Source organism: Ornithorhynchus anatinus, chromosome X1, assembly GCF_004115215.2.
Source record: "Ornithorhynchus anatinus isolate Pmale09 chromosome X1, mOrnAna1.pri.v4, whole genome shotgun sequence".
Lineage (NCBI taxonomy): Eukaryota > Metazoa > Chordata > Mammalia > Monotremata > Ornithorhynchidae > Ornithorhynchus > Ornithorhynchus anatinus.
Window position 1 is genome coordinate 113,590,130 of NC_041749.1, and position 15,677 is coordinate 113,605,806.

The window sequence follows — 15,677 nt, forward strand, 5'->3', positions numbered from 1 at the left end:
AGTGCCAGGCATTACCTTCCAGGGCTTCTGAGCTATGGAAACTTTAAAAAAAAAAAAGAGAAAGAAATCAGAAGAAAACTGCTTTACAGAAAAGGTAAACGTGAGAGCCAACACACAAGGAAAGATGAAAGCAGAGAAGACCTGGACCAAGATGAGTGACTAAAGAGTTCTTGTGACAGGAGCTCAGAGCCTACCCTGAGGAGTGACAGCTGCACCTTGCCCTCAGAACAGCAGCTGATTTTCTCCTAGGTCAATAAGAGCCTCACAGTCCACAAATGAAAACTTTATTGATTCTACCCACCTTGTGTCAGATGTGAATTTCTCTCTTCCTATATGATTGACACCGAAAAAACTCTTTCGTATTCTTAGCATACTTCTCTGCCTTACACTGTTAATTAATTTCCCCCCACAATCTCACTTCTTAGTGAGACAACCTCCTCCAGCACAACTTCTCCCAGCTGGGTTATGCTTCCTGAATCCACTGGCCTCAGCCTAACCACTTCAAGTCTGAACCAAACATCCCTTGTTCCTTCTTCCTGCCTTACAACTTGCTCCCATTGTTATTTGCCTTAATGAGAAGTCACATTTATTCACCACGTGCCAAGACTGTGCTCTGGCACTGACTGACAATGGAGTCTTGCTGCCCCTTCTGTGTTTCACTATCACTAAACTGGGAAGACGGTGAAACACATGCAGCAAAATGAGCCGGCAGTGTTCAGACCCAGCGGGGTAGCTACCGATGGCGGCCGCCTGAATGCTGGGGGCAGCAAGGGAGCCTTCACTTGTGAGAATGAGTCACCTTAAAACAGTGGTTTTCGAGGATATTTTCGGGACTTTAACCTACGGCAGAATCACAGTATAAAGGAAGAAGATTCCTATCAACACCTCCGCACCAAAACTGGCAACTTGGCTAATAATCCAACAGGCAACCCATACTGGGGCCCTGAAAGTCAGCAATTTGTTATTAAGCTAAGTTATAATGTCTGGCTCTGAAGCTTATTACCACTTAGATAATAACTGGGTAGAACAGTACTGCCTGAGTAAAAGTGAAGGGCCTCATCATTCTAACTGATCATTATCTGCCCCTGACGGACCTGAAAACCATACATTTAGGAACTGGTTCCCTCATATATTTAGTTTCCCTTCTTGTTGAGGCAGCTGCAACTGAAACTTCTAAAACTATCCAGGGGAGATTGAAAATGGGGCCATTTAATATTTTTTGGTGTGTATGAAACTGATGGGTCCCGACTTGCCATTTGACATGCTGCCAAGGAGGATGAAGCTCACTTTGAAATCCAAAGCCTGAGGGGCAGGCGAGGAAAAAAGAGCATCAATTTCAAGGTAGCACCCACAGTGAGAAGGGAGGTGGCCATATTGGAACGTCTCCATGGAGAGTGCCGGGGTCCCCAAAAGGAAGACTGGTCTGGCAGCATTAGGGATTTACAGCAACTTACCTGGGATGCTGGTATTGCTCTCCCATTGAGTGGAAGTGTGGGTGGGGAGGATTAGAATGGAGTTTGGGAGTGCCAAGCACCAGGAAATGAGCTGAGGTAATGTCATGGGGTGGGGTGGGGGGGAGTAAAGTGGAGGGGAAATAAAAGGCAAGATCACTGAAAAATAACAAAATTATGTTGCCTGCCTCATTTCTAAGTCCTCAGATAGGCAAGGCAAACTAAACTGGGAGGGGTGTGGAAGGGAGCACCTGTAGATGATAATGCTTAGAAGCCATCATTTATGAGAACTGGTGTGCCCAATTTTCATTTTGAGCACGGGGATGAAAAAGAGGGAGAGAGAGAGGGCAAAGATAAGAAAGGGAATGAAAGAGAGGAAAAAGTGCTCACTTCCGCTTTAGGGGCCCTGGCCAGGTTCCTGGGCTGGGAGCCGGTCACTTGGGATACAAAGAGCAGTGGAGGGTGTTCTGGGGCTGCCGCACTGCAGGTGCCCTCTTCCTTTGGGTAGCGACTGGCGAGCCTGGCTGAAAAGAAAGCACAGTTCCTCGTCCCTGTCCCAAATTCCCACAGGAAGGGGCCGCCTGCCCACCTTGGCGGCCCCTCAGGACACCCAAACCACCCACGTCCAGCCCCAACGAGAATCAGAGCATCATCATAGCAGCGGTGACATCCTCTTTCCTCCTCCTAGCGGCAGGGGCTGAAGGTGCCACTGCTATCTTAGCTCCACCTTTGGTTCCCATCTGGCTCCAAGGGGCGGGGGTGGAGAGATGGCCGGGGGAGGGATGGCTGTGGGTTAGCTATGGCTGCCCAGCATGCCCAAAAACCTATGGAGGCATTGAAGCTAGTGACATCGTCACCCTCTTCATGCCAACTCCATGAGGGACAGGGCTTTTCCTCCATAAAATGCTATCATCGCACCTCTCTTAGAGCTCACAGTTAAGACCCAATTCCTTCTGCAGCTAAGACTGTTACTCCTAAGGGGCATGGGGCTACATATATCCCTTCCCATCCCCTCAGCACTGTACTCATCTGCTCAACTGTATATATTTTCATTACCCTATTTATTTTGTTAATGAAATGTACATCGCCTTCATTCTATTTAGTTGCCATTGTTTTTACGAGACGTTCTTCCCCTTGACGCTGTTTAGTGCCATTGTTCTTGTCTGTCCGTCTCCCCCGATTAGACTGTAAGCCCGTCAAAAGGCAGGGACTGTCTCTATCTGTTGCCGACTTGTTCATTCCAAGTGCTTAGTACAGTGCTCTGCACATAGTAAGCGCTCAATAAATACTATTGAATGAATATATATATATATTTTGGGAGTGCCAAGCACCAGGAAATGAGCTGAGGTAATGTCATGGGGTTGGGGGGGGGAGGAAAAATAACAAAATTATGTTGCCTGCCTCATTTCTAAGTCATAGCAATATGGCAATATATTTTATTTATATATATATACACACACACACACATATATATATATATATGAGGCAAACGCTGTGATGTTGCATTTACAGGGACAGCGAAGGATGATGGCTGCTCTAGAGGCAAAGTTTTGAGCAACAGGATTACTGCAATCATGTAAATTTTAAAATAGCACACCCAGCAAAATTTAAGCAGCAAAGAGGTCAGGAAGATTTGATTGCAGCTTTGCCAAAGAGATAGAAGTGATGTCATGCGCTACAGGTTAACAACATTTATTCCAATCATCATTCCAAAAGGTTTATCATTTAAAAGAATGCTGTGAATAAAGTCACATTAACTTTACTTGCTCTTGTTAAAAACGTTAATGAAATAACACTGGATGTACCACACACCTTAATGATTTTACTGGAAAGATTTCCCCCCAAATTGAGCTCTTTTTCCAAACAAATTATCCCATATGAATCGATTTTAAAGCAGTTCCTCTCCAAGTGTTTCCTGATGAATTCTGAAACCAGTGTTCCCAAAGGCTTATTTTTCCTATGGTTTAAAACACGGAGTTCCTTAAGGTTTGGGAGCAGGGGAGAAAGGCTTCAAATGATAAACATTCACGCCACAATAGTATAGTATCTGCACGCCACCCAGAGTAAAAAGTACAGCCAAGGGCCTGAGAAATGTTGTTCTTTTGTTTCAGAGTATCTCCAGAGGTTCCTTTATGCCATTTGCACACTTGAGACATTCCAATGGCAAAATCCCCCTGCACATATTCAGCAAAAAAATATTTCAGAAGACAAAACCATCAAGGGGAACACTGGTATTTTCACCCATTGGACAGGAACCATGTCTACTGCCCTAGTATATGCTCCCCAAGTGCTTAGTACAGTGCACAAAATGGCCCCTCATTCGAAACCACTGATGGATTGATTAAAAAAATGTTTTTCCCCCATACAGTTACAAAAGGGCCTAAGAGCTAGGGAGCACTGTTGGGCATTGTTTTGATGCTGCTGAAAAGGATGCATTATCGGGGGACAAAGGAATACGGTTTTAAATTATGAAAAGTATTCTGATCAAACAAAGACATTTTATCACAACAGTTTATTATCACTCTTTACACTTGAGAGGAATTGCCAAAATGCAGTTAAACCTGTCACAGGGAATGAAGAATACAAGGAGTAATCTGTTTAGGATTTGGAAAAGAATGACTAATTTTTCAATTGAGAATTTTATTAATTTCATTTTGAAGCACACAAATTAATGTGATTTCTTGGCAAATGGGAAGGAAAATTGCCCCGGCAGCCATCCCCTAGAACAAGTTTCTTTGTATATGTTTTAAAAAAGGAAACTTTTGAGGCCATACTTAAGGAAATTTACTCCATGTTCAATATCAGAGCATATAGCTTGAAAGAAAAACCTTCCAGCTGTCGAATCCAAATCAAGTGTAAAACAAAGAGCAGCAAAATAAACTTTCCTGAAAATATCTACAACAGTACTTAAAACACGAACGAGGGATGCCATTCTTTTGCATATTTTAAAATATATCCAAGATCAAAAGAATTAAAGGGTAGTTAACCCTTTGTAGGGGTTAAGTCCCCTGAAATGATCAACTTTACAAAACTGAAAAGAACCGAGGTATTTCCAATCATAGAATGCGCCAGCTAAAAAGAGTGGAAGATTTACTACCCTAACTCTACAAAGAGGAAGGTTTTGAAGGATTACAAAATGTATGATTCACAGAACTCCTCCCTTTTGGGGAACAGATTAATTAATTGAAGATTAGCAATATGACACCTTGAACCACATGGCAATTCCAAGACCGCAGCAAAACTGCCTTCTGCTCAATGTCTCTGGAAAGGGGAAAGACAACATCTCACTGCTTTCCAGCCTGTCTGCCTGGCTTCTTTTCCTGCTGTCCTCTTCCACTGCCCGGTATTCCCCCTCGACCACGTCCTCCAAACACACCTGTGACAACACAAAATAGTAAGAACTGGGAGAGTCGGCTGGCTGCAATTTCCCATAATGTAAATTCGTACAGGACACCATGGGGACCCCAACCCACAATCAGAGATCCTCTGCCAAAGTGGAGATATTTTTGGTGGGAAGTGGTGCCTGGTTCAGACACCTCTGTCTAGGTGGAGTAGCTTCAGATGGTTTACAAGGAATGAAGGGAAGGAAGAAGGGAGGGAGAGGAGAAAGGAGGGAGGGAAGAAAGGAGGGAGGGAAGAAAGAGAGGGCGGGAAGAAAGAGAGGGAGGGAAGAAAGAGAGGGAAGGAAGAAAGGAGGGAGAGAGGGCAAAAGAGAAGGAGGAAGGGAAGAGAGGGAGGGAAGAAAGGAGGGACAGACTGCTCATTTACGTGCAGAAGTGGCTGCAAAGACCCAGAGGAAAGCAGCTTTCCCAGCCCTGTTTCACAAGGACCAGGATGGTCTAGAGGGAACCTCTTTCATGTTGCCTGAGCAGGTCTCTGGATGTACATTTTGCCGCTCTCCAAAGGTCAGGCCCTCTAAATTGCAATTCTTAAAGGGTGGCAGGAAAACACTGCTAGCAGATTGTTCACAGAGTGTTTCCTTTGAAGGTTATTCTGGGGTCAGAGATTTTCCTTGATAAAATGCTACTGTAGGACCTCTCTCAGAGCTCACAGTTAGGACCCAAACCCTTCTGCAGCCATGACTGTTGCGCAATGGGTTTTTAAAGAGGGGTGTTTGGGAAACATATCAACCCTCAGAGGGGGGATTTTTGTTCTTTTGCCAATAACCATGACCATGTCTTGGTGGAGTAGCTTCAGATGGTTTACAAGAAATGAAGGAAGGGAAGGAAGGGAGAAAGGAGGGAGGGAAGGAAGGAGGGAGGAAAAAAGGAGGAAGGGAAGAAAGGGAGGGAAGAAAGAAAGGAGGGAGGGAAGAAAGGAGGGAGAGAGGGCATGACTCCTAAAGGCTGGGGTTCGCTGAGCAAAGGGAGGTTGACTTTCCTTCAGTCTTCATAAGCAGAAATGTTGAGAAGTTTTAGTTCATTCCAAAATGCTAAGAGCTCCTGCCCTCTATTTCTTCCCAGCCAAAAATAATGCCCAAGTGAATTAAACTTATGAATTAAACTTGCATGTGCAAAATCAAGACAAACACCAAACCAAAAAAGGAGAGAAAGGCCAATGCCGCTTTGCATGAGCTAGATATTTACAAAGCAAAAGGCCTTGGAAAAATTATCTGAAGCAAAATGTTTGCCCAATCAAATAGAAAAGAGAAAAAAACAACAAGCCTGGTAAGCGTGTGATATCAGAAGGGAAAAAACGGGGGCTTCCTAAGATCCAATGGTCAATTCACCATTTTGAAGGCTCTGACTACACCATGGGGCTCAATCCAAACCCAGATTTCATTTTCTTATAATTTCAGTTTATCTCTATATTTCTGACCATGTTTTCTTTATTTTAAGAGCTGGCTCACCACATCAGCACTTCAGTAGAGTACTTAATAGTCAGTCAACCAATCAATAGTATCTATTGAGCATTTGCTCGAGTCATAATTCATTCATTCGTTCAATCATATTTATAGATCGCTGTGTGCAGAGCACTGTACTAAGCGCTTGGAAAGTACAATTCAGAAACAAATGGAGACAATCCCTAACCAACAAGGGGCTCACAGTTTAGAAGGGGGAAACAGACAACAAAATGAAATAGACAGGCATCAATATAGTAACTGTGGTATTTGTTAAGCACTTACTAGGTGCCCAGCGCAGAGCTAAGTATAAAATAATCACGGTGGGCATGATCCCTGTCCCACATGGGGCTCACAGCCTAAATAGGAGGGAGAACAGCCACTTAATCTCCATTTAGCAGCTGAGGAAGCTGAGGCACAGAGAAGTTAAGTGACTTGCCCAACGTCACCCAGCAGGCAACTGGCAGAGTTGGGATTAGAACCCAGCTCCCCTGACTCATAGGTCCATGCTCTTTCCACTAAGCCAAGCTGCATCTCTGGTTGATGCAGCACTGTTCTAAGGGCATGGGAAAGTACAGCAGAGTTAACAGGCATGGTCTCTGCCCTCGAGAGGCTTACATTCTAGTTTACAAGTCGAGATGGGTCTAGACGCAGGCCAGGAGAAAAGCCTCCGTGATTTCTAGACCCAAAGGGGAATGTTATCCTGTTCTTTTCCTGCCCTTGGCACTGAGATTCCTTTTGGTCACTGAGCTTCTGTGACTTGTCAATTTTAGATGTCACCAAGTTGAATGCAAGGGGTTAGGACTGGACTCAGGAGAAAGTCTGGCTGAATGCTCCTGACAGACTGAAGGGAAGCCTCTGGGAAGTTCTGTTAGGGGCAGGCGTGAAGGCCTGGTGACAGAGACCCACATCACTTATATCTGTAATTTTACTTATATTAATAATGTTGGGATATTAATGTCTATTTGTATTGATGCCTGTCTCCCTCCCTGCTAGACACATCACATATATATATATCTGTAATTTTATTTATATTAATGTCTATTTTTATTGATGTCTGTCTCCCTCCCCTCTAGACTGTGAGCTCGTTGTGGGAAGGGATTGTCGCTCTTTATTGTTGTACTTTCCCGAGTGCTTAATACAGTGCTCTGCACACAGTAAGCACTTAATAAATATGATTGAATGATGAACAGAGAAGGGGTCAGGTGAGGAGGTAGACAAAGGGGTATAAGATGTCCATTGTGCTCAAGCAAAAACCTTGCAATGCAAGACACATGTCAACTTCAACCCAAAGTGAATTCTCTGGTTGGGTTATAATCTCCTGATAAAAGAGACTGACAGCTCCCCTACTCTCCCCCCACAAAACAAAAAACCAAAAACCTGCAACCCGATCTGGATGCTGTAAAAGCACAGCACAAGAAGCTAATTTAGAAGTAAATGGGGACCGGGTGCTATGTCAGACCAACCAACACTACAGCAAGAGAAAAGACCCAAAACCCCCCACACTGAACAAGCCTTCACTGAAACTACTTTACATAACGGGCAGAGAGTTCAACCACTTCTAAAATGGTCAGCACGTGGCTTCTATTAAGCAGAAATGACGGCATCAGCTGGGAATGTCAACACAGAGTTAAAAAGTGCCCAATCCCCCACCCCATTTCTAGAGGCCCCAGAAGCCAAGGGCGACTTTGAATCATAGCACGATTTTACAGCTCAATTTGCAAGCGGCTGGTGAACACTGCCACGGGAAAAATATAAAATAGTGAAATGTTAAAGAAACACAAAGAAGGTTATGTACTACCTCGCCCAACGCCGCCAACACCTCGTCCCTTTTGCTGCTTCTGCTGTTGCATCCCACCACGGCCCCTGCCCTTGGACACCACCTCCTCCTTCACCATGTCAATAATCTCATCAGGAATACGCAAGTATTTAATCGTACTGCCGCGGATATAACATTCTGGCATGCGCCAAAATTTATCACCATCCTGGAAGGAAAAATGTCAGTGTATCATTTAGCTGAAATGAGGAACAGTACTACTGAATTTTTATTTCCAGAAACAGACTCCCACACTCCTCCCATTCTCAATCCCTCGCTTTCCCGACCACGCAGTCCTTCTACCTCCGTCAGAAGAGCTGCAGAGGATCAGTTTTATGGGGGCTTTGAAACAAAAAGTCTTACAGTATGACTTACAGGAGTATGACTGGGGAGAAATCAAACTGATTTAGGCATATGGATGGATGAGATGGTCTCAATGGGAACTCAATAGCCTAGTGGAGAAAGCTCATCTGTGGGAGACAGAGGACCTGGCTTCTAATTCCACTTGTCTGCTGTGTGACTCTGGGCAAGTCACCTCACTTCTCTATGACTCAGCTACCTCATCTGTAAATTGGGGATTAAGCCCGTGAGCCCTGTGGGACATGGACTATGTCCAACCTGTATCTACCCCAGAGCTTAGTACAGTGCATGGCACATAGTAAGCGCTTCACAAATACCACAATTAACTAGGACTATTCCTACGCCCCCACCTCACATTTAACCGGAGGCAGATTGGAAGAAAAAGCAATTTCTTCTAAACATACGAGTTAATGTCTCACAAATTCCTTTAGTTAAGATTTGGTCAAAATGCAGGGAGATGCCTTATCAAACTATGTGGTGGGGATAAGTGAAGGCAACATAGATTATTAGAGTCTTTAACTATAGGCTGTACACCTCAGTGACTCTTACTCACATTTCCTAAAGTGGTTTGTAAGGTTTTATATGTCTCTATACTGTATACAGTCCTCTAGACTGTATGCTAGCTGCGGGCAGGGAACGTGTCTGTCATACTGTTATATTACACTCTCCCAAATCCTCAGTACAGCGCTGTGCATACAGTAATTGCTCAATAAATATTACCGACTTACTCTCTGCCCAGTTTTCTATTTCATCCATTCATTCATTCAATAGTATTTATTGAGCGCTTACTATGTGCAGAGCACTGTACTAAGCGCTTGGAATGTACAAATTGGTAACAGAGAGAGACAGTCCCTGCCCTTTGATGGGCTTACAGTCTAATCAGGGGAGACAGACAGACAAGAACAATGGCAATAGAATCAAGGGGAAGAACATCTAATTAAAACAATAGCAAATAAATAGACTCAAGGTCATGTACATCTCATTAACAAAATAAATAGGGTAATGAAGATATATACAGTTGAGCGGACGAGTACAGAGCTGAGGGGATGGGACGGGAGAGGGGGAGGAGCAGAGGGAAAAGGGGGAGAAGAGGGTTTAGCTGCGGAGAAGTGAAGGGGGGGTAGAGGGAGCAGAGGGAAAAGGGGAGCTCAGTCTGGGAAGGCCTCTTGGAGGAGGTGAGCTTTAAGTACAGTTTTGAAAAGGGGAAGAGAATTAGTTTGGCAGAGGTGAGGAGGGAGGGCGTTCCAGGACCGCAGGAGGATGTGGCCCGGGGGTCGACGGCGGGATAGGTGGGAACGGGGGACGGTGAGGAGGTGGGCAGCAGAGAAGCGGAGCATGCGGGGTGGACAGTAGAAAGAGAGAAGGGAGGAGAGGTAGGAAGGGGCAAGGTGATGGAGAGCCTTGAAGCCTAGAGTGAGAAGTTTTTGTTTCGTGCGGAGTTGATAGGCAGCCACTGGAGGTTTTTAAGAAGGGGAGTGACATGCCCAGAGCATTTCTGCAAGAAGATGAGCTGGGCAGCCAAGTGAAGAATAGACTGGAGTGGGGAGAGAGAGTAGGAAGGGAGATCAGAGAGCAGGCTGACACAGTAATCTAGCCGGGATATTACGAGAGCCTGTAGCAGTAAGATAGCCGTTTGGGGAGAGGAAAGAGCGGATCTTGGTGATATTATAAAGGTGAGACCGGCAGGTTTTGGTGACGGATCTGATGTGTGGGGTGAACGAGAGAGCCGAATCAAAGATGACACCGAGGTTGCGGGCCTGAGAGACGGGAAGGATGGTCATACCATCCACGGTGATAGGGAAGTCAGGGAGAGGACAGGGCTTGGGAGAGAAGATGAGGAGCTCAGTTTTGGTCATGTTGAGTTTTAGGTGGCGAGCAGACATCCAGGTAGAGATGTCTTGGAGGCAGGAGGAGATACGAGCCTGAAGGGACGGGGAGAGGACAGGGGCAGAGATGTAGATCTGTGTGTCATCTGCATAGATTGGGTGTCATCTGCATAGAGCATAGGAACTATTTCCCTAGTTAGTCTTAGGAAGTGTCTAAGGCAAAATGATGATCCAAAACAGGCAGGTCCAGGATGGAATTTCAATTTTCAGAGATCGAGCTCCCTGTCCTCTTTATGAACTTGAACAAGGTAAGGGAGGCCAATGAATACTCTACAGGGCTGAAGAAAGCAGTGTAGATGGATCTCAAAGAAACTCCCTTGTAAGAGTGCTCAGTCTTAGATCTTTCTAGCGGGGAGAGGGGTGCCGGTTAAGTATACATGGAGGGGGGGACAACCACACTTGTCCCTGTCCATTTCCTTGTTTCTGCTCTCTGCCTAGAAGTAAACAAAATAACCTTAGCTTCCAGCCAGGAAAGTTTGCTACTTTGGATGAAGTTTTCTGCCACCTAGTGATCAATGCTTGGACTCTACTCATTCTGGGGCATTTACCACACTCCTAACCTCACAACCAGCATTTGGCATGGCTCTTAAGAGAAGAAAAATCCTCCCTTTTAGAAGTATGGTTCTTACAGGGTCCCAAATAAAACGATCCACTTAGATGTCTAAAAGCTATGCAGACTTTCTAAAGAATGTGAAATGGCATTAAGGTTATTAACAAACTCCACCGCACCAAAAAAAAACCCCAGAAACCCAAAAACTGCCTATAAAAGCTCCCTCTTGAGGAGGCTTCCATCTGGATGCTCAAAAGACAGGAGCCAAGCCAAATAAGGAAGGGAATTCTTCTAGTCGGAGTGCTATATTGTTGTCAAGTGGGGAGTTTGCAGACGGGAAGCACATAACCCCAAAAAAGATTATACGTCAGTGAACCAAGGCCAATGGTATTATAAAACTATAATAATAATGATGTTGGTAATGTTGAGCACTTACTCTGTGCCGAGCACTGTTCTAAGCGCTGGGGTAGGTACAGCCAGCACAGCTGGTAATATCTGCTGGAGACCCTAACAATGAACAAGTTGAGCTTGTCAACTCAAGAGCTCTTTCTCCCCAAGAAAAGTGATAATACTATGTGTCAAGCACTGTTCTAAGCACATGGGTAGAAACAAGATAATCGGGTTGGACACAGTCTCTGTCCCGCAAAGGGCTCAGTCTTAATCCCTATTTTCCAGATGAGGGAACTGAGTCCCAGAAAATTGAAGTGACTTGCCCAAGGTCACGAAGAAGACAAGTGGTAGACCTGGGATTAGAAACCATGCCCTTCTGACTCCCAGGCCTGTGCTCTATCCACTAGGCCATACTGCTTCTCTGATACTGCAGGGCTCATGGTCAGCCAGGGAAGACAGCCTACCAGACAACCTTACCCTTGATGTGCAGATGACTTCTCTCAAATTAATGTTCATCCAGTTGTCACAACTCACAAGATGTCCATTATAAGTTTCACCATTTTTCAGTTCCACCAACTAGAAAACAAGCAAAGGCGATTTAAGCCATAAACACAGTTCTCCTCCTCCTGTGATGGATTCTTTCATGGAGGACAGACAAGCCTCAGTCTATGATAAGCCTAGGAGCCTGAGGCTTGACCATTTCCACCAATATTTAACAACTATCATTTCTGTTTTTGGCCTGCTACTAATTGGTTATTCTCCTGGCAGGATCCCCCCCACCCCCATTTCTATCCTCTCATTTTCTTTAGTAATTGTCTTTTCTGCTCCCTTCTTTGAATCCCAATGCTCAGAAAAAGCTTGAAGATGACTATAAGAAAGAAAGAATGTCCATTCTGGAGCCAAGGACACCTGCACTTAGGCCTGGTTGCATTTTGCTGATGGAAGTAGCAGTTCAGAAATAAACATTTAAAGTCCTGCAGGAGCAGGATAGCAGAAGTTAAACCCACAGCACAACTCCCCAACTGTCAGATTGCTGGGAAAATGGAGACTATTATAGTCCTGCTGCAAGTAGCTGGGGGCTTGCAGACTTTCTTCAAATGTAATACACTATGGGTCTTATTGTTAACTTGGGTGTCCGTCACCAGGTCCCCAACTTTAGACTGTAAACCCCTTGTGGGCTAGGGAATGCTGAGTCAGTCAGCCTGCCCCTCTCCAATCCATATTTCACTCTCATGCTAGATCTTTAAAAAACAAAGCACCCCCTACTCTGCACACTTCTCTTCACTCCTCAAACCTCCAATGGTTGCCCATCCATCTGAGCATCAAGCAGAAACTCCTGACTTGGCTTTAAGGCACTCAATCAGCTCTCTGTCCCCTACTTATCCTCACTCCCCTTCCACTACAACGCAGCCCGCACACTTCACTCATCTAACCCAACCTACTCCCTGTTCCTCAATCTCATCTCTCTTGCCATCAACCCCTTACTCACATCCTCCCTCCCCATTTCATATCTGACAGACCATCACTCTCCCTATCTTCAAAGCCTTTTTTTTAAAAAAAAAAATCACATCCTCTAGGAAGCCTTCCTGACTATTCTCTCATTTCCCAGTCCTATTTTCCCTTTCTTCTGTGTCACTCATGCACTTAAGTCCATATCCCCTGAGCACTTAGGTACTCATCCAACCCCTTACCCTCACGTTTATGTACATACCTTTATACTTGTTCTCATCTCCCACCTGTAATGTATTTTAATGTGTTCCTAGACAGCAGGAATTGTGTCTATTCATTCTACTATACTCTCCCAAGAGCTTAATACACTGTCTGAACAGTTAAGCACTCAAATACCATTGACTGAATGTACCCGACCTTTCCCAAGTGCTTAGTTCAATGTTCTGCACACATTAAATACTTATCAAATGCAATAAATAAGCATGAGAACAGAAGACAAAAACCCAAAATGTAAACTGAAAGACTGTGGTAGCTTAAAATCTACCCCCTTGCTCCAAATTTTCTTATGTAGAACCTGATCAACACGACACAGTCTAATTTTTTTTCTGCAAATATTAGAAAATGTTTAACTACTCACCATAGGGTGATTCTGGGCAGTCTTCAGTAATGACAAGGGAAGCTGAAAACACACACACACACAAAGATCAGTTGAAATTCTTCTGGAGATTGAAATATTAAAGTAATGACCACAACAACGGTATGAATTCAGAAAAATGATACCTGCCTAGAACACTGAGAAGCAGCGTGGCTTAGTGGAAAGAGCACTACCAAAGTCTTTTGGTTTATATTTTGGGCATTTGTCTTCTGTTCTCATGCTTATTCATTGCATTTGATAAGCATTTAATGTGTGCATAGATGTGGGTTCTAATCCTGGCTCCACCACTTGTCTATTGTGACCCTGGACAAACCACTTCTCTGTGCCTCAGTTACCTCATCTGTAAAATAAGGCTTAAGACTGAGCCCCACATGGGACAACCTGATTATCTTGTATCTACCCAAGTGCTTAGCACATAGTAAGCGCTTAACAAATACCCTAATTATTATTACTTTGTGCCAGCTCAATCCTATTCATGCCTAACACACTACATATTGGACAGAAATCTTCACAAATAATGACCTCATACCTCAGTACAGATATATTTTCTTTATAATCGGATGCCATGGGGCTTTAGCATTTTTTTCCCCACTAATTCCTGAATCCCGCGGCACGGCTTAGCGGAAGGAGCACAGGCTTAGGAGTCAGAGGACGTGGCTTCTAATTCCAGCTCTGCCACTTGTCTGCTGTGTGACCTTGGGCAAGCCACTTAACTTCTCCGTGCCTGTTACCTCACCTGTAAATTGGGGATTAAGACTGTGAACCCCACGTGGGACAACCTGATTACCTTGTATCCCCCCCCAACGCTTAGAACAGTGCTTGGCACATAGTAAGTACCTAACAAATCCCATCATCGTTATTATTATTAATCACCTTCTCCTACATGAACAATTTACCCAATACACTTTCCAACATTATATGGAAACTTGCTACAGCCCTAGCCTCTTCCTAAAGCCTGAAGAATCTGGGCAGTTTTCTCATTTTCACAAACCTTCGATCCTTTTCTTAAAAATGTGTGTGTGTGCGCGCGCTTTTTTCTGTTTAAACCAACGACATAGCCGAAGCCTGGCTTGAGAGAACGGAAGCTCTGGTAGCCAGCCAAACCCTAGCCCAAAGTCCATTTTCCCAGACGACCCTTCCAGCTGGAGGAATATAACGGCTCCCACGGCTTTTCGTTGATGAAAGGGACGCGGCGCCGTGCAAGGCCAAGAAGGGGGATACTGAGGAAAGGAGCAAGTCGGGTGGGGCTCGGGGGGGGGGGTTCAAATAAGGCGCCACAAGGCTAGGAAAGCTGAGGACGGGTCAATGGTGAAACTCCATCTTCAGCGAGCATAACGGATTCGACGCCCCCCTCCCTCAACGCTTTACCACCCTCCATCCCTTTCCCACTCCGCCCCTGGGACGACCGGGAGCGTGAAGGCTTAAAGCAGTCGATGTCCGAAAGAGCTCAGGTGGCTCCTCACGCTGAACTCCGGTTCCCCCTCACGACTATCGGAGGGTCCCGGAGGACGTAGGCGAATCCCGCGCGTCGCTCCCCACCCCTCACCATGTTGCTCGCCGAGGAGAGGACGAGCCTCTCCGGTCACTTCCGCCACCGCCGCCGCCGCCGCCGCTCGGGGTCGGCGTTCCTCCGGTCGCGCCGCCGGAGAGAGGGGGGTGACAACCCCCTCTAGCCAATCAGATCCCTCCCCAGTGACCTCTCGACCAATGGTAGATGCAGGGCAGCCATGAGGGGAGCAAGGAAGGCCCGCCGGCCCCAGAACGACACTTAACCGCAATTCGAGGCCGTAAAGCAGCACGCTCTTAGTGTTGAAAAGAGCGGCTGGGGGGGGAGAAAGCATTGTGGGTAGTGTGTGTGTCCGGTTTTTTTTTTCTAATAAAGTTGGTCTGCGAGCTTCTCCTCAGCGGAGTCCTTCCCCTCGTAACCCTATAAGATAGGAGTGGTTCTTTTATTCGGCCGTGTTTACTGAGTACTCCCTGGGACTTATCTTGATTTCGCCATCGACTCGCACTATAAATTAGGGAAATCCCCCTTCTTAGTACTTAGAATAGTAATTGCATTTATTCAGCGCCCCCTGGGCGCAACGCACTGCCCTAATTGCCCGGGAAAGTGCAACAAAAAGAAGTGACACCCTCCTTCGCAGAAGGAGCTTCCTGCCTATGGAGGGAGAAAAAGCCCCCCCGCCCCCTCCAAAGTGGGGATTACACCCTCCCACCTGACATTACCTGGGGATATTAAATTCTGAATGGCCCTGAGGGGTTAAAGAGTGTGTTCTCATA

General features: G+C 45.5%; 1 protein-coding gene across 1 annotated transcript; it reads right to left on the reverse strand.

Annotated features, from left to right (window-relative positions):
- Nucleotides 1-2,864: 2,864 nt before the first annotated feature.
- LSM4 (LSM4 homolog, U6 small nuclear RNA and mRNA degradation associated) lies at nt 2,865-15,114 on the reverse strand. Its single transcript, XM_029051585.2, has 5 exons — nt 14,944-15,114; nt 13,380-13,421; nt 11,771-11,869; nt 8,093-8,276; nt 2,865-4,827 (listed from the first exon to the last, which is right to left on the reverse strand). The coding sequence occupies exons 1-5, from the start codon at nt 14,944-14,946 to the stop codon at nt 4,736-4,738; spliced, it is 420 nt and encodes a 139-aa protein (XP_028907418.1). The 5' UTR covers nt 14,947-15,114; the 3' UTR covers nt 2,865-4,735.
- Between the last annotated feature and the right edge of the window lie 563 nt (nt 15,115-15,677).